Source organism: Lucilia cuprina, chromosome 4, assembly GCF_022045245.1.
Source record: "Lucilia cuprina isolate Lc7/37 chromosome 4, ASM2204524v1, whole genome shotgun sequence".
In the NCBI taxonomy this organism is placed as follows: domain Eukaryota; kingdom Metazoa; phylum Arthropoda; class Insecta; order Diptera; family Calliphoridae; genus Lucilia; species Lucilia cuprina.
Genome location: NC_060952.1, coordinates 26,738,555 through 26,756,667, shown reverse-complemented (window position 1 = coordinate 26,756,667; position 18,113 = coordinate 26,738,555). Strand labels below are relative to the sequence as shown.

At 30.7% G+C, this 18,113-nt stretch overlaps 2 protein-coding genes across 3 annotated transcripts; one reads left to right on the top strand and one right to left on the bottom strand.

Annotated features, from left to right (window-relative positions):
- Positions 1 to 1,987: 1,987 nt before the first annotated feature.
- Positions 1,988 to 2,656, top strand: LOC111682638. Its single transcript, XM_023444631.2, has one exon. The coding sequence runs from the start codon at positions 2,197 to 2,199 to the stop codon at positions 2,569 to 2,571; it is 375 nt and encodes a 124-aa protein (XP_023300399.2). The 5' UTR covers positions 1,988 to 2,196; the 3' UTR covers positions 2,572 to 2,656.
- A 5,029-nt stretch (positions 2,657 to 7,685) lies between these two features.
- Positions 7,686 to 17,898, bottom strand: LOC111682639 (ectopic P granules protein 5 homolog). 2 transcript variants are annotated; one of them, XM_023444632.2, is made up of 25 exons: positions 17,719 to 17,897; positions 16,843 to 17,633; positions 16,657 to 16,777; positions 16,422 to 16,586; positions 16,052 to 16,357; positions 15,837 to 15,994; positions 15,542 to 15,769; positions 15,259 to 15,482; positions 14,908 to 15,083; positions 14,032 to 14,849; positions 13,838 to 13,981; positions 13,389 to 13,782; positions 12,990 to 13,327; positions 12,795 to 12,918; positions 12,432 to 12,727; positions 11,367 to 11,841; positions 11,098 to 11,301; positions 10,481 to 11,033; positions 10,192 to 10,416; positions 9,948 to 10,120; positions 9,423 to 9,757; positions 9,043 to 9,366; positions 8,397 to 8,978; positions 8,271 to 8,330; positions 7,686 to 8,195 (listed from the first exon to the last, which is right to left on the bottom strand). In XM_023444632.2, exons 1-25 carry the CDS (start codon positions 17,746 to 17,748, stop codon positions 7,934 to 7,936), a joined length of 7,506 nt encoding a protein of 2,501 aa, XP_023300400.2. In that variant the 5' UTR covers positions 17,749 to 17,897; the 3' UTR covers positions 7,686 to 7,933. The 2 variants fall into 2 exon arrangements, with proteins under 2 accessions (XP_023300400.2, XP_046806787.1); XM_046950831.1 differs by having other exon boundaries at positions 7,918 to 8,195; positions 15,837 to 15,985; positions 17,719 to 17,898.
- Positions 17,899 to 18,113: the final 215 nt, after the last annotated feature.

The following is an 18,113-nucleotide window of genomic DNA, read 5'->3' as shown; positions in this document are numbered from 1 at the left end:
TTTATTCTAGTGGTCGTAGGAGTCCATATAATTATTACTCTCTACTTTGATACAAAAAGTTTGGAATATTCTTTAAGCATATCCCAGATAGCTCATCCAAAGAAGATAGAGCAAAACAATGTTCTCTGTTTTCTTTGAATGACAGGCAATAGCATAGGTGAGACCAACATTCTTATCCGTTCCCAGCGAATGCGAGGCCAAATTGATCTCGAATTGAGATAGGTGGTTTCACTGAGCAATCTGATTTGAGTCATTTCATATATTTCAGTCTGAACCAGTAACTTACAGTTTTGTAAAGGTGATTTCAGTAAATGATAATAGTAAAAGATAATATTCTCCTCCCATCACACCATTCCTGGCAAGTTCGTCAGCAGTTTCCCTGACAATTACTATATCCAGGGACCCATATGAATGTTATCATATAATGTCATTTAGAGATATCGGGCAATCTCTTCAGTTAACCTAGATGTCGTAAAGATACCCGCTAGATTTCCGATCGCAGTTTTGCTGTCCGTATATATACATATGTCACCCGATGTTTTATAATACCTAAACCAGTTGGTTACTATTTTAAGATTGGCAGATATCTTTACCTGTGAAATACTGCAATAATTTTAGGATTTGATTTTAAAACTTGCAATGTAAAAGCCACCAACCACTCTTACACTCCTCTTCTAGCTGTCAGTGTAAACATTTGTTACACCATTAGTTAAGTGCGACAAAAGTACTGAATTTCTGTCAGGAACTCGGATATGAAAGTGTCTGTCGAACTGAATTGCAACGCAATAGTTTACAGTCTACATTATGATGTTCCTTTAAAATTGGTGGTAGAAGTAAAGATTATTTCCGTTACTTATAAATTTGACAAAATTTCATTTATTCGAGCGATTAATGGTCACAAATTGATAGATTATCCGATCGAAGATTAATCGTTTGAATACCTCTATAGAAATTATAATTCATCAACTCTTTAAAAAAATTCATCATTATTATAATAATTTCAAACGAAAATCTCTTAGAGAAGAACTAGTTTCAGAACTGTCTCTTAAGCTTCGCTAGGTCTAACTTAAAGGAGGAGAGAACTGGTTCTAGAACCATTCCATAGAATAAATGAATGTAATAGTAATCTCAGAGTAATTCTCCAAATGATTGATCTGTACTAATTTCGAGTTGGCCTCAGAATTTCTTAATCACATCAAGATATTAAAAATATTTGTAAAACCTGTTATAATCTCTGAAAGCCCAATCGAAGAAGGAAAATATATGAAAGAGGTTAAAACAAAATGACTTCAGAAATATGTTCAAATTTTAGGATACAATATATTGGAAATTATTGATGGGAATTTGTATAGAAAATGTGCTTAATAAATGCAAAATAAACGATTAATACCTTTATGGATATGGGGTTAATACTGTAAATCTAAGAAAAAGTGGTCACATTACAGAAGAGAATAAATCTTTCCGAAAATAAAAAAGTTGTCGATTTTTTACTATTATTTTCTTAAGCCTTAATTATCTATCAAAATCTTAATTGTTTAATAAGACTTAACTGTTTTGAAGTTTAAAGTCTCTTTTAAAAATAAAAATTATAACAAAAATTGATACGTACCACTTACCACCATTCATACAATCATCCAGCCGTTAAACTAATCATCTCTCTCATGTAAGAGCCATGACAATAGCCGTGTTGTATTCAAGAAGTTAACCATTTACAAATGCGCAGTCTTTGCGCGAAGACGTGATTTGAATTTAAAGTTAGCAAATAAATCGGATGTCTGATTTTAAACCACAAAAACAACAAGCGGGGAAAAAAGCTGTAAATAAATAATCAAATTATAAAGAAATAAGAAAGAATTAAATAAAAGAAAATAAAATAAAAACAAAGTTATTGCAAATTTTAAGAACTTAAAAATGAAAACAAAAACACATGCAAATTACAAAGTAAATCATTGAATAATATAAAATAAAACAAAAATTTTGTATCAGTTTAGAAACCGTTACAAAAAGTTTTTCAAATTGTATTTGCGAATTGATTGCAAAGAACATTTTATATAAATTGTATTTCTTAAATTTCATATAAATACAACTATTGCAGATAAAATAGCATCCAGTTGAGAACGTACTTTGATTAAAGCAAGAACTTTTATAGCGACAACAAATTTTAACGATTTAAAGTAGAATTATTAAAACGGAAACATGTTACTTTTAAAGATTTCATTTTTATTATGTGTCATCATATTGTGCAGTGATCTATGTGCCGGTGTATTTTTGCCTCTGCTGAAAGGATTAAAGAAAAAACTTATTTACGGCAGTTATGCTCCCAGTTATGGCTATCGTACTCCCTATGTAGCTGGTTATGGTTACGGTGGCGGTTATTATGGTGGTTATAACCAATCTCCGTATGGAAAATATTATTCCGGTGCCAAACCCTATTATCCTCGTCGTCATCGTGGTGGTCGTAAGCGCACTGGGCGTACTTATAGTGATATTGCACGTGTTATTAATCCAAATCCTTATGCTTTTGTTGGCAGACGACCATATCCAGCTCAACCTTTTTATCCTCAAGGATAATTACGAATTATGGCTATTATTTTGTGTATGTGTGTATTTATGTGATAATTGTAAATAAGAAATAAAAAATAATTTTAATATTAAAGTTGCAAAACTGTTTTAATTGATGCGAAATATGTAAGTGGGTGGGAGTGAGTATACTCATGTGGAAAAGTAAATTTAAATTGTTTGTATTAATCGTTGGGTATTTAAAATTCGTTTGAATTATAAAAAACTTTTTGAAACTACATTATTGAGCGGTACTGGATCAGATCTTTTCCGAATCAGTTCATTAAATTTAAGAGTCCTGCCATATATTGTTCCTCGTGTTGGCCTTATTTCTTAAGTACTCTAGATGTGTTCCATTTCTGCCTCATTACGTAATTTTCGAGATTGAACAACTTCACTTCCATTTAAAACTCCGCGGATGGGATAGCCTCTGTTGATCCGTTACCCAGAGACCTAAACGGTAGACCAAAATTGGAATCCATCAAATAAGCCGGTGGCTTATTTGATGGATCATATCCTACTAAGGAAGGAAAATTCAATTATATCACTTGTGTAAGATATCTTACTTCACTATTTAAACCAGCAAACTTCTCATCCATCCGTCACACTAGATATGAGAGCGGTTCGCAAACCCCCATATCCATTCCATACTATATACAATTGATACTAATTTACCAGATGGGCCTATCAAAAATTGTCTAAAGAAGTTTATTTCTTACCGTATTGCAAATTTCATTCAAATCGGAATATATCGATTTTAAAAGTTGAGTCATTTAAAACTTTTTTTGGAAATTTATTTATGGATCATATTAGAATTTAATAAGTATACGTTAGTGTTGAATAACTTCTTTAAATATGTAATCGGAAATAATTTTTCGAATTGAAGTTTTAACATCGACCATAGTCCAAAATTCTAGATTTTTGAACTATGAACTACGAGTGATTTTAAAACTCATGATTTTACGAAAATTAGATAAATAACAAGTAAGAAGTTATAGTCGGGCGAGGCCGAATGTAATTTAGTTTTAAATTTTGAAGGGGTTTTTTAGGGGTTAGGGTCAAATGAGGCCCTATAATTATAAAGTTCATTAGGGTCATCAAGGCTAGTATAGATCTTGGTTTTGCAGCTTTTTGTCAAGATACACGTATATTAAACATAATTATGTATTTAAAAGCCCTATTCGGCGGGTTCAGTTGTATGGGGGCTAGGTAAAATAATGGATCGATGTTAACCATTTTCAATAGGCTTCATCTACGGTACCATAAAATATCATGTGCCAAATTTCATTGAATTATCTCCAAAATTGCGACCTGTAGTTTGATTACATTGTTTACACCCCTATTCGGGGGTTCAGTTGTATGGGGCTAGGTGAAATAATGGACTTTTCTTAATCATTTTCAGTAGGCTTCGTCTCTGGGACGAAGATCATGTACCAAATTATTATTTTTAGAAATGAATTATCTTCAAAATTACGACCTGTAGTTTGATTACAAGGTTTACATGGACGGACAGACGGACGGACATAGCTAAATCGACTGAGAAAATGATTTTTAGCCGATTGATATACTTAGATGAGTGCATAGGACCATACCCACTAAAGTGGTGTAGGGTATACAAATTAAATCTAAATTTAGATGAGAAACTAATAAAACTGAAAGTAGTTAAAATTTATTATTTTATTGCCGATTATAAAAACATTCACTTTTTTTAAATGTTTTAACATCTAAAGTGTCACATGTATTCAAAAACATTTATTAATTTGGTATTTGTTAAAAAATGTATTTTAACTATTGTATATTTAAAAATACGACTGTAATAAAGTTTTCAATTGTACATTTAACATAAATTCCATTCTAAATTAGCACAACCTAAAAATAAAAAAAGTCCCCCCTTAAAAAAGTACCACAACTTATGAAAATGTTGTGAATAATATGCAAATTATTTGTTTTTAATCGATATAACGGAAATTATAAATTTGTTTTTAATAATTAAAATAGCAAAAAAAAAAAAAATTAATAAATTAAAAAAAGTCCAGCTGTGATTTTTTTATGACTATTCTTACAATTATACAAGATATGATTTATCTTTTAGATATGTTATTAATTAGAATAAGAGAAAGTGTTCGATAGGAAATGCAATTCTTTAAAAGATTTTTTTTGGAAAAAACATTTATAACATACAACAATACTACACCGATAGTGAAGTGCAGAAATGTATTTAAATTAAAAATTTGTTAAATGTTTAATTTTCGAATGAAATTAATTTTATATTTAATTTTTACAATTGTTTGAATAATCTTCTAATTTCAATAACACATTTAAAAAAAAATGACTTTTTGCAACATTATAATTTCAAATAAGTATTAAAATATTACAAAAAACTATAAAAAAATTGCATTTCAGACATATTTATGATGAATGCATTTTGATTATTATACAAATGTTATAGATAGATCGAAGATATAAATAAAGCAAACACAAGCAGCTTAAGTATGTATTTATAATAAGGACGTGTTCCGAATAACAAAACGTTTTTTTTTTCAAAAGAACACAAAATGAAAACAAATTTAAAATAATTTATAAATAACTTAATACTTTTAAGAAAAAGTTAAAAGATTGATCTGTTTGAAAAAGATCTAAACATGAGTTAAAGTTTACAAACAAAAAAGTGACAACTTAGAAATCAGTGTCTAATATCTGATTCTTTAACTAGAATATATAAAATGTGGAACGAATTCTAGGTAATGAAATCGAAGATTATCTATTCCAGAAATTTTAAAACATTTTACTTGAAATGGTTTGATTTAATTGAAATTTCTATTATTTTGGTTGTTTTTTTGACACAAATGTTGTGCTAAATACGCCCTCATTAAACTTATCTTGTAAGGGGAGTTGTTGTCTTTTGAAAAAGGTGTGTTTAGCTGTGTTTTATAAACGTTTTCAAAAGACATGTCATGCATTTAAATTAAACATATTGTATGTATGTGCATAATATAAACTTATATTTTATTTCTGTATTTTGATTGATTTTTTCGTTTTATATAAAGTTTATTCAACTTTAAATTTGATTTTGTTAAATTTGTATTTACAAAAATAATTTAAAAAACTAGATCATGTTTTTAAGGTCATGGCGTTCAAGCTGATGCACTGTTCTATTAAAGAGTCTTTTAAATTATATGTTTTAATTATTACAACTTTTAAATTATTAATTGAGAAATATTATTTGTATTTTTCTCAGAGAAATTACCAATAATTCTGAGAAATTTAGTGAGATGTGATAAAAAAATGTTTATCTCGTATTTAGTCATATATTATATTAAATAAAACAGGATATAGACACAATGTCATTATACACTTATTTTTCCGCTATAACTCATTTATTTAGAAGCGTAATCTTTTTTCAAATAACAACTAGTTACCGAACAGTTGCTGTTAGATTCGTTCTCGTTTGGCGTTTTATTGCGCTAAAGCTTATCAACTCAGCGAGCAGTACTCACGATGTTAAAATTATCAGAAAATTTTTAAATTTGGATTTTTATTTCGAACTTTGATTTTGTTAATTGTTTATGGATAATCATCCTACTTATTCGAGTCACATCACATATTAAACTTAAACATTTCAACGCTTAGCAAATTGTAATGCATTTTCTACCCCCGATACAAGGCAAAATTATTGGAGGGAATTCATAAAAATAAATTTTAGTTCATTTCGAGTTCAATTTCTTAGATTTTTCAAAAAATGTTTGTTCCACAAACATTTCTATTTAAATCGAAATTTTCGCCATTTGGCAGAATATGAACGATTATCTCTAAATCTCAAACGTTTAATTTCCCTTTTAATCCATGTATCCGCGATTGCTTATATTGGTGTTAGGCTCAAATGCGGAGAGATTTTAATATTTGAGGACAGTTTCTCTATCTCCTTTTACGTACTCAACAGACTAGAAAGACGCCCTTGGCAAAATCGTTTTTTAATCTACTTATTAAAGGCCCAAAATATATATGAGTCATTTCGTATCAAGTGATCCAACTTTTAAAATCAATGTCTTCCGATACCCCACCCGCATTCCATTATGGGACTATAAAGAACTTTAAGGAAATTGAGCAAAAAACAGCTATTGAACTCATTTGAACATTTTTTGCTAGAACCAATAGGTCTAAAATGTCCAACTTTGAAAGTTATACTTATTTGATTTAAATCCTGTATGACTAAAATGTCTAACTTTGACACACTCTAAGTCTGGCAGTTCTAGCCTAATATCCAGTAGTACTAACCTTGGTGGAAATTTCATCAAAATCGATTTTTTAGTTGGGTATGAAATTGCCCATATATGTCCCCCCGGGGGCATGTTACCTTGGCGAGACCTCCGCCTTGGTGTTATTGCAACCCCGGGGTATAAAGAGGTGGCCAATACCTCCAGTCTGGCCGGGACTGAAAAATTGGTTACAGTCTACTGCTTGACTTAGTCCAAGCATAGATTGCCAGAGGTCAGACCAGAGCACCGCATAATCTGGTACTACGGGTGGCATGTTGCCCGCAGGACTATGTCCTGGCTGGTCAGTTAGTTAAGGTTCCTTCGAGATCCACGTAGTGGCTGTGGTTTATGTGTCTTATGTTTTTCTCTTATGATTGTGTCATATGAATGAGATGTGTGCTGGGTTGAATGATGATGGATGAAAGGTATCATATTCATATGATACCATTAAATTTTCCTTCCTTGTCCAAATATGTTTAGAGTTTACTCTGTTCATATCAGAGTTACCACAGTGTGACCCTGTGAGTAAGAACAATGTCTACGGCTTAATGATGGATGGCACTTCGGTCCACCGATTACGTCTATAGGTGCTGTTGCCGAATCAACAGAGGCCTTCCAATGGTCAGAGATTAGATAGTTCGAGTACTTGTTTTGGGGTATACAACCAATATTTTGCATTATTATCACTAAAAATGTTTAACTTTTAATAAACGTTTTTTAAACTTGTTAACTCAAATTTTAGGTCAGTCCTTATTGAGAACAAACACTAATAACTTCAAATTAATGAGATGAAATGAAACTTACCTCTATCTCTCTCCAAAAAATGCTTATGAAATGAAATTCTGTAATAAAAAAATACAAAAATAAACATTAATATTTCAAAAAATATTATAATATAATTTTTAATTCTTTAAGAACAAATAAGCATATTACAAAACGTGGTTTAAAGTAAAGAATCGTTTACTTACTTTTTTTCGTTTATAATAATGCAAATATGTGTTGTATAATAATGTTTCCAAAAAAAAAAATATATATATAAAAAAAATCCAGACTGTCGAAAAATATATGTATGTATGATGAATATTATGAAAAAAGTAAATAATTAACGCAAAGCACTTTTATATATTAGGGATTTTAAAGTCCATTTCCCAAACTTCTGGTACCGTAGTTAGAAAAACATTATTATAAAATAATGATATAATACGACAAATTAAATGAGAGACATCACTTAGTTGAGGCATAGTATGTTCATTCAAAATACCTATAGATTGAACAATTAAGGGTTTAACATCGATAAATTTCTTATTAGCCAATAGCATTGATAATTCTCTCATAGAAGAGGAATGATCCTCGCTAGGTATAACTCTATCACCGCTATGACTGGAAGTATAGGTAAAAAAATATATCTATACAATTGACACAATCAGATTTACACAAAAAAAGAACATTTTTTACCTTTTATAGGGGAACAAAGAAAATATCACAATGGCTAGACAACGTGTTAGAACTTTACGTCTACATTAAAATTTAAGATATTTGTATTTATAATCTTTTTTATAAAATATATTGAAATGTACTTACTTATTAGTCACCACATCCTTTTTAAAACCTATAGCTCCTAATATACCATCACCCCAACTTTCAGCTTGTGTTGATATTATTTGCAAGTGTCGAGCCAACATTATTAATGGTTTTTTGGCATTATGTGGTTCTTTTGCAATAATTCTACAGCCCCATGATATCATAGCACCCCAAACAACGGCCAAAACTGGTTCACTAGAAGGTTCAGTCTTTAAACTTTCCACCAATTGACTTAGATCTTGTAGGAATGTTATTTGATCGCCAACTGTTGGCATTTTTTCCATTTTATATAGAATGAAAACATGTAAAGTAAACATGGAAGAATTCCTCATTATCGGCATTAGTTCTAGTTTCTCCAAGGACATTTGCAATAACTGCAACAAATTTACCCAAGAAGGTGTATGCCAATCTAAACTTTCTTGCGAAGAACGAAAATAGAAAGCTATGCTTGTTTCCAGTAAAGTATAGGTGCCGCCTATGAATGCTTTCATATGGCCAATGGCACTTAAAATACTACACATTAATATATTGCCAGGTTTAGCATTTAAATCCTGCCATTTTACCATACATTCAATGTGTAAACTAAAATAATAGTTTAAAATGGGTTACATACATATGTATATAAATATTTGTTCCTACAACTTACTTTGATGTTTCTTCACTTTGTGTTTGCATGGGTAATATAATTTCCAGCATTACATTTAAGGCCTCGCGTCTTTGCTCCTCATGGGATTTGGTTGCAGCCAGCGCATACAAAGACTGATCTAATGTATTTAATAATTCCTCAAAAGCATTTTTGAATACCCGATGTCCTTCCTTGGTAGCCAAGAGTTTGGGATTTTTAGTAGCGCAAGCCCTTTGCAAACGTATCATAGATCTTGTATACAAAATGCGTTTGGCCGTAGCATTAGATATATTTTTTGTTTGATCACCACGTTCTGGCATCATGGCACAGGCCAAGCGTATTAAACTATATCATAAATAAATTTAAAAATCTTGATAATAAAAAAAGTTCAGAATACTTACTCTAAAACTGCTCTATCGACATAATTGGTTTCAGTTGGTATCTTAAGAATAATAGCAGGCTCTACTGTCGTCACAAACCATTTCAATAAATTCTCCAATTCTGTATATTCCACCATATACCAGGGATAATTAATAGCATCTTCGAGTGTTTTACTTGTATTCACTTGTATGTGTATATTGGGTTCAAAGGAAATTTTAATGAAAATTGTAAATAAACGAGAGACAACCGTTGTACGCTGCTGTATTGGTATTGTAGGCAGTGTTTCGGAAAACCATTCATTCCAATTAATACGTATAAAAATGTGTCCCAACATTGCATGGGATTCAGGAATGAACTAGAAAAATATTTGATATATAACTATATTAACACAATTTTTATTTATATAAATAATATGTACATGTTTTATAATGCATATATGTATGCACATACATATATATTTTTATTGAGCACAATAAGAGATTGGCAATTTAAGCTGAAAATTTAATTTAAAGGATATATAAATTAGGAATATAGAATAAACTTACCTTTTGTAAACTGTCGTATAACATATCGATATATTCCACTTGTGGTTTAAATAGTTCCCAAGGTAATTCAGCAATACCCTCATGTATAGGTCCATATACAAAATATTCAATATTGGGAACTGTAAAATGATGTATGTACCAACTAAAGGTATGAGCTAGAATTTTATGGGAAACTGAAAAAGTATTTATACAATTAATACATATAATTAAGTAATAGTTAATTGAGTATATTGCGTATACATACTGGGTAAATTTTCCAAAATAAATATTAAAGTTCTAATGAAATTTTTAATAATTATTCTACTGGAACCAGCATGTTGTTCACTCCAAGGAAAAAGCATTTTGCCATCAACACTATTGAATAGCTGACGTATCCAATTGGCCGAAGATTGTTGTATAGTTTGTTCGGTATAGGTAATAAGCCATGGTGAATACATTTCAATTATGGAACCGAACACTAAGTCACAAACTACAATAATAATTTATAGATAAAATTTTAATAAATTATTAATACAATCTACAAAAATACTTACTTTGATCGGCCAACAACTCTTGGTAGGTACAAATGGCGGTCACCAGCAGACAGTGGCCAAAACAAGAAAACCACAAAGCCAATGGTTTGCAATAGTCTTTGTGTTTAGGATATAAACCATGTAGGCCATGACTTAAACGTTCTTTTTGAAAGTGACGTGCAAATAACATGACAGTATCTGTAGAGGCTTTTAGATTAAAAAGATTTTGTCTTCTAGCGAAATCCATTGAAATTGCTTCCAATTTTTCTTGACTGGTATTCAAATTGAATTGTTCACAATTGAATTTGATAAGCAATGCATTAAGTAGATCTAGTAGTACAACCGGCATAAGTTTTTGATCGGATATACGATCTAGTACCATTTGCATAACTTCACCATAATGTTCGGGGAAATCATAATCGAATATATGAACTAAATGACGACGAAATTGATCTTGCAGAAGAGACGATGAGGGCTGAGACCAAGATTCTAAACCTTGTAAAACCATTTGCAATAGATTATTTATATCGAATAATTTAGGACGATAGGATTCCAACCATAAAATTAAATCAAACTGTGAAATACGAATATAATGTTAATATGGAAATAAGATTAGTTGATAAATAAAAAATGCATACCTTGGAAAATAAAACAAACAGAATATTGGTATCACAGAGCTTCAAATGGGAATCGATAAGAAATTTATACATCTTTAAGAAATGAGGAGGACGCGTTTGACTGGGCACAAATACACCAGATAGTGGTTTTATTAAATTAGGTCTCTTTAAAGCCAGCTCTAATATTTTTAGACCTTCACTTTCTTGGTTTTGTTGTATAAAAACCTAAAGATTTGTATTATTTATAGCAATTTATTGACGTTTTATTAGTAAGATGTTTCTAAACTTACCCCCAAATCATTCAACAATTCTGTGTAAAACTTATTTGTAGCATTAAACTTCATTGTTATATCGGACATATTTTCAATGACATGATAGAAATACTCTATGCCTGTATTTGTCTTTAATTGATTCATAACATCATGTGGATCATTATTAGTTTTTATCAATAATAAACGTAAAATTTGACCAATTTGTCCAACACATTTGGCAAATTCTTCAACATTTTCATTTAACATTTCATCAACGATTTTGTCATGTCGTTCTCTATATGTGGTAATTTTTTCTTGCACTTGTTCATCTTTACGTATCATTTCTAAAGTCGTTATTATTCTAGCTGGATTGGAACACTGGCGATTGAACAGCAGAGAGTTGCAACTTTTTATTTTAATTTCTTCATAAGGCACCATTTTATAAAGATGTATAATATTGTCCATATAGTTACGATTAATAGCGTTCAGCTCAGATGTTTTAAAGTGAAATTTACTGAAAGTATAATAAGTTTGTAAATTAAAAAAAATGTCTCGACACTTAAATAATCATTCAGGATTTTTGGATAATTTGTCGGGAATTCAAGTTGTTTTAAGTGAATTTAAAAAAAAGCAAAATAAATATTAATAACATTTTTCAAAAATACTATTTCTTACAATAAATCAGCAAAAAAAAACAAACGTAAGGATTTTTTTGGAATTTCAATTTGATAACTTTCCTGATCCCTGAGCGATTTTTAAAAGCCCGTCATGTGCCGGTGAGTAGTGAGAGATGACTGCAGTGTCTATTTCGTAGTTTGTGCATCATTTGTCAAAATTTTTCAGGTCCTATGCTCCTTGTAGGAACCAAAGTAAGTTAAACATTTGAGTTTTTTGACAATTTGAAATTTCTTACAAGAGAGTCGAATTCACACGACACTCGTAGATGTGAGAGAGTAATTTCCTGTATATGAGAGTCTAACTACTTGTTATACTTTGGTAGGAACAATAGGAACTAATATTATGTACGCCGATCTTTGCTTTACACAAAATGTATTGCGTTTTTTTTGATGTTCAATATTAAAGAATAAAAGGATCTCTACTTACGTTGCTGTAGCGGTTAAAACTCTTAGCTTTTCTTTCAATTCCTTCAGGGAATGTTGAGTTATATCTTGTTGCACAAACAAACAAGGCTTAACATATTGTGGAGGCGGTAAACGTGAATCGTAAGAACTCAAATGTGACTTAATACGTTGTATAGGAGTAACTTTTGCTTTCGATTGCAAAGGAGAACGTACATTTGTATTGACTTTTAAACGAAAACATTTGCGGGCCCACTGTTCCGATTGATAGCGTTGTTCTTTACGTATAGAGGGTAGATACAAGAACTCTGTCCAGTGATTCTAAAACAAAAAAATCAAATAACATGTCTTAGGTGCCAATATGCTAATAAGTTTTATCGAAACTTACTGTATTACCATTAAGAATTTCCTTCAGTTTTTCATTATTATATTGTGGTGGATAATTAGTTTGTTCTTTAGACATTTTATTCATGCCTGTATCTTCTAGCCATAATGCATAGGTTTTCATTATTCTAGAATAAAAAAAAAACGTTAAGATTATATATTTGCATTGACAATGAATTTAATTTAAAAAATATCATACTTAGCACAATTTCTATAACAATAACTAAGACCCTCATCCTGTGCATGCTTTTTAGCTTCACTTTCATATAGAACTTCAGCTGCCTTAAGTTGTGTTTTAATTTTCTTCATTATTGTTACATTAAAATCATAGAATTTATCTGAAACACCAAACACTTGTTGGAAACTGTGTTCATCATAGTGTATAGGTATGCGTGATAGATACAATTCGAAAAACTTTTGATTGATTATGGGAAAGAGAGCATGATTTATATCCATATTGGCTATAAGATTAGCATATTTGTAAACAACCAACATTTGAGCCGGGTATGTTGGTTTTTTGGCTATATTTAAGGTTTTCTAAATATATTGGCAAGATTTAATGAAGATAACTATTTGGGTTTTATTTCAAAGAGAATACCTTTAGAACAGCATCCACGTTTGGTTTTGTGCCCGCCGCATTCAGTTGCCTTAATAATTCAGTCCATATATAAGAGTCTTGTGTCTTATATTCGATTTCTAACAAAACCAAGGCCAACCAAGGATGATAGGCCGAAATAGCAGGCACTTTTGATTGATTACCGCCAAAGAAACCTTTAAGTGTGGACATTTTGTTGACACCCTTCCAATCGGTGCAGTCTCTATAGTAGTTATGGAAAAATTCTATACATTGCATATGAGCATCGGAAAACTGATAGGCAACTCTAATGATTTTATCCAACAAATAGACAACATAAGTATTTTGCCAATTGGGCAAAGCTGTTAGGCAATGTAGCCAAATGTTGATAAGATTTAAAGGTGATGAAAGACCATAACTGAAAGGCAATGGGAAAATGTATAACAAACTCTAAAGTTAAAAGAAAAACTTACTTAGTATACGATGTAATTTGATGATGTATCATATTATCCAATAGTTCTAAAACTGGCCCAATTGTATTGGGATAAACCATATCTTTAGCCATTTTTAAGTAGGTTTTATCAGCGTTTAATAAAGTATTTAAGATGCCATGGAAACTAAAAATTCAAAAATAAATAAAACTCTTATATGGTGAAAGTCAGCTTACCCTTCAGAATTTCCCAAGGTTTCTGGTGTTTCCAAGAACAGAGGCACAATCAGCTCTAAACATCTGATAACAGCAGCATGTCTATGATCACTTAACAAACGTTGCATTAATTCAAACCCCTTCTGGCATATCAAAGGTATCGAATGACCATGTGATGACACTAATATTGAAACATACAAAGCTAATGGTCGATTTTCAGTAACTCCTTGATATATCAAATCAATACGTTCCAATTCAGAGACAAACATTAGGGCTTCTGCGGGATTACGTAAAGTAAGCTTAACCTGCTCAACACTTTGATCCATTATATGCAATCGTAATATTGATACAATACTCCAACACCAAGTACTAAATTGTTCTTTTGTTGATTGACTAAAATCTATAAGACTTGAAACCTGACGCACACTCTCCGATATACCCGACAAACCCAAGACCTCTGGAGCATGTTTGGTCAAAGCTTCCGAGATAAGACAGGCCATACGCACGTGTATGTTGTGTGGCAAAAACAAGCGCCCATCACAATCAAATGACCAATTCAAATGACTGATAATAATGCGTGCCAACATATTTTGTGAAGTTCTAAAATCAAAATGTAACAGCCAATTGGAGAGTATTTCAAAACTTTCCATATTGGGTTTCCAATTTTCGAGTGGTAGAGATTTAAATAAATATTTAACATTTTCACACTCATCAAAACGTATCTTTAATTGCGTTAACAAACTGGACATTAAATCTTCATAGGCTAAAGTTAAATTTACCAACATATCTCGGGCAGTCTTGTAACAAATATCGCGAGTATCATTATTAATGAAACCAATCTAAAGTTAAGAATAATAATGTATTAATAGTGTTTAAATATATGGACTTTTTACTTACATTGAATATATGTAAACAAATTGTTTTAATTAAATCCCAATCTTTATTTTTATCTCTATCGTTGGCCATTTCAAAGAAAGCCTGCAGTAAATAATATAAATCTTCATCAGATGAGTCAGCATTGGCTATATTAAATTTAGCCCAAAAATCGGAGTCATTTAAAAGATCCATGTAGTCTGCAATGTTTTTAAATATTATTAAAAAACTACCAAAAACATGTTTATATTAAAAATAAATTAATTTATTTAATTTAGAGACAAATTTCAATAAATTTGTTTTTTGTATATAGAATTTTCGATAGTTTAGCGTTTTTATTTTATTTTTAAACAAAATAGAAATATTAATTCTTACCTTCTTCGGGTATTGTTAGATTTGTTGGAAATCCCACATTTAAATAGTAAAATATTTGCCAAATCGTATCTGTATCCATAGAGGAAAAGGGCAAAGAGGAGAAATACTGCCAAGTAGCCAAGTTACGCGTACGATAAATATAGCTACAAGCTTTCAAAAGCAAATTATTGTTTTCCAAAGCAATACGTTCGGCAACTACCAAATCTTTTGAAATGTTATTTTGTCTATAAAAACACACACACAATTATTTAAATGGAAATTATTAAAAGATTGTATGACATACCGAAATAGCTCATGATAATCGGAAACGTATTGTAGAGAATGTCTCATTAAGCGTCCCAAACGTTTAGCTAATTGTTTGTAACGTTCATTGTTATAGGTCAACATGCCCTCACCAAAAAGTGTCAATAGTTGAGAAAAGAAAGCCAACACTTGTAGCATTTTTTCAGCGGTAATAAAATCCGTTTCGACAATATAATCATCTAGGAATTTTTCTATAGTTAAAGCAGATCTGTAAAATAATGAGAATTTTCAACAAAACTTCTTTGAAATATTTTAAAATTAAAAGTTAAAATCACCTAAATAATTCTTCAAAGGGAACTTGATTAAGTAAAGCAATTAAATCGCTTTCTTTTAAACCCACACAATCACCGGAAGGTGTATGACTATCCTCACCATCTGAATCAACCAAAATCCAACGTTCCTCTGTTACCGGATCCGTTATTTCCTTTTGAGACTTTTTTAAAATTATTCCAAATTATGAAACTTTTTATTGTTTGCAAACTTTACTTACTTGTGTAAACTGTTTTAAATATTCATTACGTTTCTTTATGGGCATTAATAACACCTGCAATACGGACATACAATGATTTATTTCCGGTGAATTTAATTGCAATGGCAATTCATTGGTATGTTTGGCAGGGGTAATAGGAGTTTGTTGATTACAGGGAATTTGTATAAATTCACTAGCCCAAGCGCCTACACCACTGGGACAACGTAAGATGTTGAATAGTAAAAACCAATGATCTTCTTTGGTGGCCAAACGTAAATGTAATGATATCAGTTTTTTAAACCAACATTTTAAATCTTTAGCGAAATCCTGAAATATTTTAATTAAGTTTTTTTCCCAATTGGAATGTCTCAAATTATTTTTAAACAAATACCTTATTGGGTGATAATTTTCTTGCAAAATGGAAGAGTATACTTAAAGCTCTGCGTATTTGTGCAATAATTGCCAAAAGGTTACTATCTAATTGGGTTTGTAGTTTAATAGGTTCTTCAACATCTTTTAAAGGACAATATATTAATTCATCTATCATTTGATCGATCTTAAAATACAAATAAAATTGTTTATATGGAAAAATAAATAAAAACACCAGTAAACATTTTAAAATTTACCTTAATTTTAATGATTTTTGTTGTTATTAGGTTACTGGTATATGTATTTGATATAATATCAAATAAAACGGTTAAAGCGGAAGTGGCAGCTTCCAAATTTTTACCATCAACTTGTATAATACTTTTGTTTAAAGAAAACATAAAAATAGCTAAATTAAACGATCTTATTTAATATTTCTAACTTACTTGTATGTAACAGATTCCTTAACCTCTATTTTATCACCACATTTTTCTGAAAATGTCTTAGTAATAGGTACCTGCACCCATATATGCTCTTGAGCCGCACCGGCTTCTTTGCGAAATTTCTTGACATCATGTAAATTCATTGTTATTTTACTTTGCATGTGATAGTACTCCTGCAGAGCTACATACAAGGGCTCATTTTCATAGGTTTCCAATAGGGAATTCATAAGAAATTCCATTTCGAATTGTTGCGCTACAGTGAGGTCAGGACAATAATAATATTGATAAAGTTGCTCCTGGGTAAGGGGTTGCAGTTTTGAAGCCGATAAACGAAAAGCAGACGTACGTAATTTGGTTGGACTGTAGACAACGGGGGCCGCGACAGTTTCATCATATTGAAATCGTTGAATTTGAGGATATTGTACCAATGTTTGAGATGTTGTTGCTGGTATATCTACTAAGCAAGGTGGAGCTGTGGGTGTGGTAACATCCTCTTCAGCTTGTACATCACTCTTGTTTGTTTCCTTAACATCCAGTTCAGATTCGTCATCTTTATAGCCAGAGGCTATAAAACATTCCTGAGTCACGATATTATCTCTAGTGGCCGAAGTCGATGCCACCAATTCATTTATATTATCTATACTAGAGTTTGTTGGCTTTGTGACCTCACTGCAATCATCAGCAGAAGTAGTTGGTATTTCTTTGTTTACGTCGCAATTTTTTGTTTCAATATCAGAATCTTCTTCAATATTCACATTAGACGCACTAGTTTTTGTTTTAGATTTTTTAGTTTTCTGTAAGAAATATTTTTAGGAATTATATGTATGTATATATCTTTAAAAATTTCCGGTTAGAGATAATTTTATGGCTGATCCTTACATTCTTTTTCGGTTTCTCCAAAGTCGCCATATTGATAATTTACAATTTTTTTGTTCTTTATATTACTTGTTGTATGTACTTGCGAATAAAGTTCTATTTTTTTTAGTTGTTTGTATATCTACATTATGAAATTTAATTTTTATGTGCAAAAATCCCCGTCTTTTGTTTTATTTGCAAAATAATAACAAAAAATAACTCTAGATTTGCACAAAAAACACGAACAGCTGATTTACAGAGTTGTCGGGTTTTGTTTTTCCAACATTCCTACAGTAAGTGGCAGAAGTAGTAAGAAAAATTTCTAATTGTTTGAAAATATTTAAATAATTAAAATAAATTGTTTTAATTTAACTTTCACCGTATTAGTATGAATTACGAATTAATACGAATTATATATT

Excerpts from the sequence above, each read along its gene's own strand:
- LOC111682638 (XM_023444631.2), top strand. The coding sequence starts at position 2,197 with ATGTTACTTTTAAAGATTTCATTTTTATTATGTGTCATCATATTGTGC.
- LOC111682639 (XM_023444632.2), bottom strand. The coding sequence starts at position 17,748 with ATGGCGACTTTGGAGAAACCGAAAAAGAAT. Across the intron at positions 12,728-12,794 it reads AAATTCTTAATGGTAATACA|AATCACTGGACAGAGTTCTT; the intron begins GTAAGTTTCGAT and ends TTTTTGTTTTAG. Across the intron at positions 8,979-9,042 it reads CAAAGTGAAGAAACATCAAA|TTTACACATTGAATGTATGG; the intron begins GTAAGTTGTAGG and ends CTATTATTTTAG.